Consider the following 12,500-nt stretch of genomic DNA (forward strand, 5'->3'; position numbering starts at 1 on the left):
TTGAGCATCTCCTGATGAGACAACTGGCAGCTCACAAGATCAGATCAAAGCAATTCTGTCTTTGCAAGAACACCTTTTCTAAAATCAGATCAAGCTTTTTTTTCTTTATATATATATATATATAGGCCTATAATCTGAGCACAAACATCTGATCCTTGTCCATTTATATGTATGAATGTATGAATTATTATCAATTCGTACTGTAAAAAAAATATGAATGACATTAAAAGCAAAATATTCATAGCGGGCATGCATGTGCAGATATATTCTGTGAGTATAGTACAAGGGGGTGGAAGAGTAAGCGAGTACATAGTCCGTGGAAGGGGCGCTCGTTTATGGGAAGGGAGATAACCCAGATCTCAGGATCCAATTACGCATGAGCAGAAGTTTTCTCCCCTACCTCCACACCTTGGTCGGGGGGGTTTGTGCAACTCAAATCAACCAAGGGAGATCCCTGTGCTTGCATGCATTTGATTAAAGCACATGTTAACTAAAGAACCCACAGCGATGAAATAGGGATGATATCAGAAAATATTCTACAAAATGACATCAATCTATATTCAGTAGATTAGGATATAATGGGGTGATGGCCTAGAGGTAACGCGTCCGCCTAGGAAGCGAGAAAATCTGAGCGCGCTGGTTCGAATCACGGCTCAGCCGCCGATATTTTCTCCCCCTCCACTACACCTTGAGTGGTGGTCTGGACGCTAGTCATTCGGATGAGACGATAAACCGAGGTCCCGTGTGCAGCAGCATGCACTTAGCGCACGTAAAAGAACCCACGGCAACAAAAGGGTTGTTCCTGGCAAAATTCTGTAGAAAAATCCACGTCAATAGGAAAAACAAATAAAACTGCACGCAGGAAAAATACAACAACAAAAAAATGGGTGGCGCTGTAGTATAGCGACGCGCTCTCCCTAGGGAGAGCAGCCCGAATTTCATACAGAGAAATCTGTTGTGATAAAAGAAATACAAAATAATCATCTGAATCATTCAGAATTCAGTGGTGAGTTCAGTATCTTCATTTGATGACCTCACACTGTTCCAGAGTTTTTACACAGAGAAATAGATAAATCTGTTGTTTAAAAAAAAAACAAAAAAACAAAAGAAAAACAACATTTTTTTTTTTTAATAAAATAAAAAATAATAAAAACGAGAGGCTTAACCACAATACAACACACTCCAACAGAATATAATACAATACAAACTGTGGACATACAAATGCTACAATATACATTTGCGCGAATGTCTTCAAAGCAAAAGAAAAATTGGTGAACCCACAACATGTCATGGAGTTGCGAAATTTTTCAGTGCAAAGCTTTTAAGAAAGAAATAATCATCAACACGATGACTGCCAGCTGATTAACACAATTTTAAGTGCAAAAAGACACCACCACCCCCCACCCCCCCCCACACACACACACACACACACTCACCCCTCACCTCCCCCCCTCCTTCCCACCCAAAAAAAAAAAAAAAAGCATTAATAAATGTGTGCGTATATCAACAAAAAACAAACAAACATAGCTGTAGCTACACAGATAGATAAGTGGCTCAAACAAAAACCAATAGATTAATATACAGACTTACCAAATAGATAAACTTAAACGGGGAAAGCCTATATCAACGAAAAGGACTAAAATGCAAATCAACGTCATATAGGTATGCAATATAATAATGCTATATGTTCTCTGTTGCCACGGAGAAATAGCCCACCCACACACATATTTACCATGTGACCTGTACGAACAATTATGAACAATAATTGAACAATAATTCTTTCTGTCTTTATTTTTTTTTCTTTTTTTTCTTTTTTTCTTTTCTGAACAATTATGAACAATAATTGAACAATAATTCTTTCTGTCTTTATTTTTTTTTCTTTTTTTTCTTTTTTTCTTTTCTTTTTTTTTCTCAAGGCCTGACTAAGCGCTTTGGGCCATTACGCTGCTGGTCAGGCATCTGCCTGGCAGCAGATGTGGTGTAGCATATATGGATTTGACCGAACACAGTGACGCCTCCTTGAGCTACTGATACTGATACTGATACTGATTCTGATTCTGATACTGATACTGATACTGATACTGATACTGATACTGATACTCTTTCTGTCCACTGTCCAATCTCTGCTGATCAAATCAGATCGCCAACAATAATTCATTGCTTTCTGTTTCACTCAGAAACAAGTAGCCTTCTCATCAGTTATAAAGTCTTTAATCTAACTCTCTCCATACGAACGGCGAAAGAGACGACGTTAACAGCGTTTCATCCCAGTTACCATCATCAAAATATTGCAAGCGCAAGGGTCTTATACTGAAGAGGTGAACGTTGAGAAAGAATACCACAATTCTGACGACGGAAGCTAAAGGTTGGGTCATTCAGACACCCACTAGACATCCGAGGGGTCTGTGTAGAGGAGAAGAGAGGACTGGCCGTACTGAGTGAGTTAAAATATCCCCCACACTCCCTAAGCATTCTTGACAGAAGATGAAACATTTCTCCGTGGAAACAGACAACCTCCCTTCTAAAACCAACCACAATGTCATGCACAGAAAACCCTTGGGGTTTTTTTTTACACAAAGCAAAACAAAATGAAAAGAAACAAAAATTGGGGCCGGTATGAGGTTGGGGTGATGGTGGTGGTGGGGAAGGGGAAAAAAAAAGTTAGAAAGTGGTACAACGTCATCAGTGATGTCGTCACGATCAGTGATGTCATGCTGGAACACGTGACTAGAGAAGCGAACACGCATGCGCGGAAGGGAGTCTTTGAGTTTCCTACGCCATTTCTTCAGGATTCCCTACACATAGACAAACAAGACACCGACCAACGTGGTCGTTTGACAAATTGTCGTGACACGTGACTTCGGGTACGAAATTCATGAAATTTTGCTGAATTTTATTAATTTTTTTTTTCAACATTTTTTATTCAGGCAAAGGTTTACAGATACAGAATTTATATGTTTTGTGCATTAGAAAGTATAGGGTAAGCATATAATTAAGTTCTAAGTACTGACAAATCTATAACAGCAAAACAATATATGTTCAATGTCAAAGTTCCACGGTAGCATTGTATAGCTTAATCTTGTATCAAACAGTTATAAAGCGCCCATTTTTCCACAAACTTGTTATATTCCATAGTTATGTTAAAGGCATACTTGTCAACTTCATATGCCTGTTTGAGGTCTTTTTTGAACATTTGTAATGTTGGTTTTACTTTGTTGATTCTGCATTTGTATACATAGAATTTAGCTACCAATTGCATATATTATATTAAAAAGAAAGAAGAAGAAGAAGAAAAAAAAGACTGAAACTGAATTAAAAAAAAAATTTAAGAAAAGATATAAAAAGACAACAAAACAACTATCTAATGAGTCTTTGAAAGAAATTTGTTGAAGGGACGATGGGTTGAGAGGGGTTGTGGGTTGTGTGTGTGTGTGTGTGTGTGTGTGTCTGTTTCTTTGTTTTGTTTACTACCTTTTTTCCTTCTTTCTTTCTTTCTTTTTTTTTTTTTCTTCTTCTTTTTTGGGGGGTGAGGGGGGAGGGGGTGTCAGGAGGTGGGTATGGAGGGAGGGAAGGGAGGGGGAGGGGGGGGGGTCTTTTATATTCTTACATTTTATCAGAAACCTTTTTTTCATTTTCGCCCGTTTTCTTGTCCTGTCTGACTTATCTATCTATCTATCTATCTATGTCTGTCTGTCTATCTATCTATCTATCTATCTATCAATGTTGTCTGTCTGTCTATCTATCTATCTATCTATGTCTGTCCATCTATCTATCTATCTATCTATCTATGTCTGTCCATCTATCTATCTATCTATCTATCAATGTTGTCTGTCTGTCTATCTATCTATCTGTCTGTTCGTCTATCTATCTATCTATGTCTGTCTATTTATCTCTGTCTGTCTATCTATCTATCTGTTGTTTTAATCTATCTCTCTCTGTTCTTAAGATTATTATCAGTAGTTGTAGCAGCAGCAGCAGCAGTAGTAGTAACAGTAGTAGTTTTTTGGATTTTTTTTTTCTTCTCTTTTTCGTCTTCAGTTGATGATAATCATAGTGATTCTGTGCAATGGTAGCCGAGTATTCAGAGTTTACAACAACTCGACAACAGCTAGCAATAAAATAATTTTATAATGTTAAAATAATAATAATAATAATAATAATAATAATAATATTTATACTTATATAGCACTGAATCTTGTGCAGAGACAAATCAAAGCACTTTCACACCAGTCATTCACACGCATGCATAACTCTAAAACTGAAGAAGAAACTGAAGACAAGGAAGAGGCAGGGAAGGGAGGCTATTTTGGGAAGGGGTGGGTTTTAAGACCAGACTTGAAAGAGCTGAATGCGGAGACCTGACGAAGCGAAAAAGGAAGAAAAAGAAGGAGGAAGAGGAGACAGAGGAGAAGAAGGATGAATAATGGTAGTAGCAGTAGTAGCAGCAGCAGCAGTAGTAGCAGCAGTAGCAGTAGTAGTAGTAGTAGTAGTAGTAGTAACACTGTCCTGGTTGTTGTTGTCGTCATCGTTGTTACGCCTGCTGTTACATATATTACCCATCTTGACTGACTGCAACAAAACATTCGCAAACTACAAACACATTCCATCAATTGGAAATTGCATAAAACAACCCTATTTCCTTAGAAAGGGCCGGGGGGGAGGGGGGGGTAAATCACCTGAATGAAAATAGTCAACCTCAAAAAATCTTCTTGTTTTTTTTTTTAACCCAGGTTGTAAGCGAGGGGAGAAATCATCTGCAAAACGAATCCATAAGGAGTAAAAATGCAAAACACCTCAACCTCTGTTTAAACCATGCCTGTCATTTTAGTAACTGGATCCAAAAATGACCGAAACTGATTTTTTCAGTGAAACTGAACAGTGTGTACAATGAAATTAGTACATGCAGAAAGGACGTTTATTGTTGAAATTAGTACATGCAGAATTCACGTTTTTTATTATTGTTTTGTTTTTTTAATAGTACATGCAGAACGGAAGTTTATTGTTGTCTTTGAACAATCATATCTGGCGTTCTAATCCAGATCATACAAAACTGATACCATTTTTTATTACTTACAATGTAGAAGAGTGTGTGTGTGTGCGCGCGGTTGTGTGTGCGTGTGTGAGTGTGTGTGTGTGTGTGCGTGTGTGTGTGCGTGCGTGCGTGTGTGTGTGCGTGTGTGTGTGTGTGTGTGTGCATTTTCATCTTTGAAATATCTTTTACTACACATCAAACACTCAAGCGCGTAACTGTACACGCACACATTTACCCATATAGAGAGAAGGAAGCAAGCGAGCAAGCACACACACACACACACACACACACACACACACACACACACACACAAACAAACAAGCAAACAAACAAAAGAAAAACGCGCGCGCACACAAACACACACACACACACTCACTCACCCACCCACTCACCTACCCATCACACAGACACAATACCATCATCTCACCTTTCCTCTGGGGTGAACATCGGCCTTGGTATAAGTCATCCTGGATTTCCCACCACCACCAACACCAACACCTCCACCTCCACCACCACCACCACCAAAACCACGACTCCCAGTGGCGGAGGAGGAGCCTGGCGCCAAAGAACGGACGCCGCCAGAAGGCCACCCTCCAGAGACGCGCATCACCACTGGCATCTGCTTGGCATTGGGACTAGGATATGGAGAACTGGCGTCAGCGGTCCTGCTATGACTGCTGCTGTTAATACCACGTATTCCTCCTGTTCCTCCTCCCCCTGTTGCTACCCCTCCTCCTCCTCCTCCTCCTCCTGCTGCTCCTGCTGCTCCTCTTCCTCCTGCTACTACTCCTCCTCCTCCTCCTCCTCTTCCTCCTCCGTCTCCTGCTCCTCCTCCTCCTCCTCCTCCTCCTCCTCTGCCTTCGCCGCCGCTGCCTGCAGGTTTATGTCTTCGTACCGGCGTCTGGCCTCGTCTGAAGGGCACTGGTTGGGTGAGGAACGGGGTTCTAGGTTCGGTTCTGGGCTCTGCTGGTGGTGGTGGTGGTGATGGTGGTGGTGGTGGTGGTGGTCCGTTCTGTTGCGTTTCGTTTTGTTTTAGATTTTTTTTTTTTTTTTTTTTTTTTTTTTACATTTTCAATTTTGATTACACATATATTATATTCAATATAAGTACTTCAATACATAAAATAGGATAAGAAAGAGTACATCATAAATGAAACATACCAAGGATGAAGAAACACATGACGACATACATAACTGTGAGAATAGGTACTGCAATTCAAGTGTACAGGTCATTTGAATATATCCTCAAAAAAAACACCACCAACACCACCAAAAAAAAAAAAAAAAAAATCACCATTCCACCCAAAGTAAATCATTTCCATATAACATCACACAATGCTTACTTTCTTCAACCAACAACAAAACATTTTGGAAAAATGCACTGTTAATTCAGTCACAAACATCATGGAGATTTACATATTTGAGTAGCTTAACTGTTAATAAACGTGTCTCATATATCGTTTTCAAACAAAGGTAAATATAGAAGCCATTTTGTCTTCAAACTGTGTATTTTACATTATATATTCTTCTATTTTGTATCTTTATGTAATATAATTTTGAAATAAGTGAATATTTGGTAGGCATTTATCTAATTTACATACATACATACATACATACTTATATATATATATATATATATATATATATATATATATATATATACAGATAGATAGATAGATAGATAGATAGATAGATAGATATATACATCTTCCCCAGGAGGATTATCAAATCAAGAACTTGATCTGTGTCTATATCCATATGGAAACCAAAAAGTATTAATTATATGCTCGTTATACTTTAAATTTGCACACACTGTACAATTTGTTTATAGTGAATCTTCTAAATTTACCCCCTGGTTTTTTGGTCAGTCTGTACATTTTTTGGCGGTGGAAACATTTCATGAACATTTTTTTTTTTCTTGTCCACCTCTTGAAGACTAATGTGACTATAAGAATCGTGGTACAAATGATGTTTACATATTGAGGTGTAATTGAAATATATACATTGTACGATTGTTTAATAGAATTTACCCTAACGGTTGGTGTTCTTCAAATGAAAAAAAAACAAACACTTCAAAGCTATACATATGTTTCCTTGTAGAAACACACACACACACACACACACACACACACACACACAAATAGATAATTGAATAAATAAAACAACAAAGAATAGTGGGTGCTTTCTTTGTGTACGCGCATGTGCATGTTGTGTGTGCGTGTATGGCATAGTTTGTGCTTTTTCTTGCAATTGTTCATTTTTCCTTCTTCTTCTTCCTCTGCGTTCGCGGGCTGCAACTCCCACGTTCACTCGTATGCACACGAGTGGGCTTTTACGTATATGACCGTTTTTACCCCGCCATATAGGCAGCCATACTTCGCTTTCGGGGGTGTGCATGCTGGATATATTCTTGTTTCCATAACCCACCGAATGCTGACATGGATTACAGGATCTTTAACGTGTGTATTTGATCTTCTGCTTGCATATACACACGAAGGGGGTTCAGGCACTAAGCAGGTCTGCACATATGTTGACCTGGGAGATCGGAAAAATCTCCACCCTTTACCCACCAGGCGCCGTCACCGTGATTCGAACCCGGGACCCTCAGATTGAAAGTCCAACGCTTTAACCACTCGGCTATTGCACCCGTCGTTCATTTTTCCAATTTTTAGTATTGTTCATTCTTTCTTCTCTTCTGGGTCCTCATTTTGCTGTTGAATGTTATTATGCACGACCCAGCATGTACTGTTTCATGTGAGGTGCACACGAGAGCCCGTTATACCTATATACCTATATGGGGAGGTTCCGCAATATAAGACCAGTTGTTGTAGTAGTATTTCGTTCGTTCGTTCTTTAGTTTAACGTCTTTTCACTGTAAGTGATATTAGACGAGGGAAGGAAAAAAATCGAGTGGGAGGAGGGGGAGGGGGGGGGAATTACTGTGTACGCATACGAGTAAGTGAAAGTGTGTGTGTGTGTGTGTGTGAGTGAAAATTATTGATTTAGTAGTATTTGTAGTAGTAGTAGTGACAGTAGTATAATCATTATTATCACTATTATTAATGGTATTATCATTGTTCTTATTATCATTAATTTTTATTATCATCATCATCATCTTCTTCTTCTTCATTATCATAGTCTTCAGCATACCTCAGCAGGGTAGTCCTCTATTGCATCCCAATGATCTGTGTAGCTTGTAGTCCTTTCAGGTCTCTCACGTTCTGAAAAACTCTGTTTCAAGGGAGAGCGCGCACGCAAGCACACATACGCGCGCGCGCGCACGCATACACACACACACACACACACACACACACACACACACACGCTTGCATGCACGCACGCGCACACAAACACACACATAAAACGTATAATTATCTCTGCCTGCTTCTCTCTCTCTCTCTCTCTCTCTCTCTCTCTCTCTCTCTCTCTCTCTCTCTCTCTCTCTCTCTCATTTTCAGGGTGCGTGTTACGAAGTTTTGTTTTAACCCCTTACCGACCCCAGACCTTTAATATCGTATTGTGGCCCAAGGCCGATGAACTTTAAAACATTTCTGAGTTCTGAGCTCTCTCTCTCTCTCTCTCTCTCTCTCTCTCTCTCTCTCTCTCTCTCTCTCTCTCTCTCTCTCTCTCTCTCTCTTTCTCTTCATATGTAATGACACTGATCTGATTTGTCCATTATGCAAAGATTCGACAGAAAATGAAATGCACTTTGTCCTTTGTTGTCCAGCTTTGAGGAATATTCGAGAATCATTTATAAAGCCTAAATATTATAGACAACCAAATATGTTTAAATTGAACTTGTTAATGTCCTCAACATCCTGTGAAATTGTTAGAAACCTTGCTTTGTATTTATATAAAGCTTTCAAAGTTCGAGAAACTATTACGTCATGAAAACACTGTTTCGTTGCTAGGCTAGTTTTCATTTGAACTTATGTTATATTGAGTTTTCTATGTATGTTGTATAATGTTTTTGTTTTTGTTTTTCTCTGTTTTTCATTGTAGTCTGTTCATATACCCCTTCATTAAGGGCCTTGGCCTATATGAATAAATCATCTCATCTTGAATCTCTCTCTTCTTCTTCTTCTTCTACTACTTATTCTCTCTTCCCTTTCTTCAACTCCCTTGCTCTTTCTTCCATCCTTATTTCCTTCGTACTCCCCCAACCTCTCCGTTACACACACACACTCCTACTCACCCCTTCGCACACACACACACACACACACACACACACACACACACAAACACACACACACGCACACATTCGCACGCACGCACGCACACACACACACACACACACACACACACGCACGCACACACACACACACACACACACACACACACACACACACGCACACACACACACACACACACCCTTTGTCTGGCTGGGGTGGCTGAGATAGCGGCGGTGGTGGTGGTGGCAGTAGTGGTGGTGGTAATTGTGTCCATCAACTTAGGTTTCGTCACCGGTTTGATCTGAAAACCCAGTGTCAGAAACAACAGTGTTATTAACATCGAACCCAGTGTCAGAAACAACAGTGTTATTAACCTCGAACCCAGTGTCAGAAACAACAGTGTTATTAACCTCGAACCCAGTGTCAGAAACAACAGTGTTATTAACCTCGAACCCAGTGTCAGAAACAACAGTGTTATTAACCTCGAACCCAGTGTCAGAAACAACAGTGTTATTAACCTCGAACCCAGTGTCAGAAACAACAGTGTTATTAACCTCGAACCCAGTGTCAGAAACAACAGTGTTATTAACCTCGAACCCAGTGTCAGAAACAACAGTGTTATTACTATCGAAGCCAAAGTACGTTGCTTACTGTTTGTATGATAGTCAGTCGTGTCCGACTATGACCATCAGAACAGCAGAGGAGGCAACTGCTGTTCCGACTTATCTGGGCTTAGAATTTGATTTCAGTGGATGACGGGCGCAATAGCCGAGTGGTTAAAGCGTTGGACTGTCAATCTGAGGGTCCCGGGTTAGAATCACGGTGACCGCGCCTGGTGGGTAAAGGGTGGAGATTTTTACGATCTCCCAGGTCAACATATGTACAGATCTGCTAGTGCCTGAACCCCCTTCGTGTGTATATGCAAGCAGAAGATCAAATACGCACGTTAAAGATCCTGTAATCCATGTCAGCGTTCGGTAGGTTATGGAAACAAGAACATACCCAGCATGCACACCCCCGAAAACGGAGTATGGCTGCCTACATGGCGGGGTAAAAACGGTCATACACGTAAAAGCCCACTCGTGTGCATACGAGTGAACGCAGAAGAAGAAGAAGAAGATTTCAGTGGAGAGTGTCTTGCCCAAGTTACAATCCCCGGTCTATCGGCCAAGAGGGCTTTAGGACAGTCGGCGTTGAGGTCGTTCTCACAGACCAGCTAGGCCCAAAGGCTGCAGTGCAAACCTGCCTCCTAGTTTGACGGTCATGATGGAGTCTCCCGTCGGATGAGTAGGCAGGCAGGCTTATCTGTCGGTGTGTGTCCTCATATGGGACAAGAGGCCGATTCTGTTGAAGGGCTAGCTCGTCGTTCCGACATTACCCTGGTTGCCTGACCAGCACAGGTGACTTTTTTTTTTTTTAGTGAAGAGGAGTTGTGCAGTCCCTTCCCCACTCTCTCACCTACGTCCCACAGGTGCAGATACTGCCACGTGTAGAACGGCCTCGGCAGGTGCGGGTTTTTTTTTCTTCGGAGTTCCGTCGCCTATGAGGACTTCCAGCCAAGGATAAGAGCTCCCCCTGCCCTTTGGTCATCCTCTTCCGCCTTCACAGCCGTTGGGAAAGGTTTCCTCCTCCGCCTGGTCTGTCGCTGGGAGACTTCACATGCGGCAGGTAGTACTGGGTTACATGGTACCAGTATCAAGGGCTATGCCCCTGACCTGACAAATAGTTTGACGGTCAAAGTCCTTCACAACAGACTAAGCTGTAAGTACTGTAATGGAGAAACCGTTAATCATACAGCCCTCGTTTCGCTGTTGGCGCGCGCGCGTGTGTATGTGTGTGTGTGAGTGTGTGTGACTGTGTGAGTGTGCATTTTTTTCAAAAGGTTCATTGTTATATATATATTTATAACCAAGTTTAATTTTATGACTAAGGCTTATTAACTCATGTATTTGTATGTCGAACCTTCGTCTAAGCTTATATATTGTTAACAAGTCTACTGTGATGTTGATGGTGCAACGCCCCTCCGTCCCTCACCCTCACCCACAACCATCTCCCGCCGTGTTCGTGTGAGTGTTTTAATTCAAATCATAGAATGGATGTCTTCAGTTTTTAAAGTTGAAATAAGGGTTTATTTTCTTTACGACGAGCCTAAAGGCAAATTTCTGTACTCTGTCTCAGACAATAAAGTGATTGATTGGTTGATTGATAGATTGATTGATTGATTGAATTTTGCTGTAAGCTTACTTACTTACTTACTGTAAGCTTGCAACTGTAAGATTACTTACTTACTTACTTAAGAAAACAAAAAACAACACTGTCCGACTGCAAATATTTCGGCGTTTGCTTTCCTCAATGCTTGTGGATGAAAGTGACGTAATTATAGAAACACGTCATCACTACGATGACGATAATATATAATCACAACAACAACAATACCAGAAGAAAAAGAAACAAGAGGCAAGGCCTTCAAGACTCACTTGTGATAAATTAAGTCCCCTAGCATTAATTACAGAGTAATTTCCCTTTTTTTTACTATCTGCACCAAAACGTTTGCAAAAATAAATAAAAATTCCATGCTTAGCAAAAGAAGTTCCTGTTTGAACAAAAAAATGATAATAATGACTCCTCTTGTTGTTGTGTCAGAATAAGAGGTCAAAGTGCCAAGTTTAGAGAATACAAAAAATATAAATATAACAGTAAATGCAGTTTGCATATAATTAGGCTTCTTTTTTTTCTTTTTTTTTTTGTGCCCATCCCAGAGGTGCAATATTGTTTTAAACAAGATGACTGGAAAGAACTGAATTTTTCCTATTTTTATGCCAAATTTGGTGTCAGCTGACAAAGTATTTGCAGAGAAAATGTCAATGTTAAAGTTTACCACGGACACACAGACACACGGACACACACACACACACACACACACACACACACACACACACACACACAGACAACCAACACCGGGTTAAAACATAGACTCACTTTGTTTACACAAGTGAGTCAAAAATACTACAACAACACAGACATTTCCCATTCTAACCTTGCTGGAGAAAAGAGTTCGTTTGTTGAAGTCCTCCATGAAGAAGTCAGCACTGTCAGCAGACACCATGGAAAGAGAGTCTGTGTCGTTCACGCGACTGCCCGCTCCGCTCTGCTCAACAACACAGTTGCGTATGAGACTCAGTTGTATCTGAAGTTACGAATGACTCTGTGTGTGTGTGTGTGTGTGTGTGTGTGTGTGTGTCTTTGTCTGTCTCTCTCTCTCTCTCTCTCTCTGTCTCTCTGCCTCGTTCTGTCTG

General features: G+C 40.5%; 1 protein-coding gene across 1 annotated transcript in view; it reads right to left on the bottom strand.

Moving 5' to 3' along the window:
• LOC143275735 (whirlin-like) overlaps positions 1 to 12,500 on the bottom strand; it is an 88,645-nt gene that overhangs the window by 46,302 nt on the left and 29,843 nt on the right. The window contains exons 8-13 of the mRNA XM_076580010.1: positions 12,242 to 12,352; positions 9,404 to 9,505; positions 8,183 to 8,263; positions 5,891 to 6,044; positions 5,460 to 5,785; positions 2,679 to 2,795 (exon numbers count right to left, since the gene is read on the bottom strand). Of these exons, the coding sequence (XP_076436125.1) occupies positions 2,679 to 2,795; positions 5,460 to 5,785; positions 5,891 to 6,044; positions 8,183 to 8,263; positions 9,404 to 9,505; positions 12,242 to 12,352 (891 nt within the window). The remainder of the gene's footprint in view (positions 1 to 2,678; positions 2,796 to 5,459; positions 5,786 to 5,890; positions 6,045 to 8,182; positions 8,264 to 9,403; positions 9,506 to 12,241; positions 12,353 to 12,500) is intronic.

This window comes from Babylonia areolata, chromosome 31 (genome assembly GCF_041734735.1).
Source record: "Babylonia areolata isolate BAREFJ2019XMU chromosome 31, ASM4173473v1, whole genome shotgun sequence".
NCBI classification, from domain to species: Eukaryota; Metazoa; Mollusca; class Gastropoda; order Neogastropoda; family Buccinidae; genus Babylonia; species Babylonia areolata.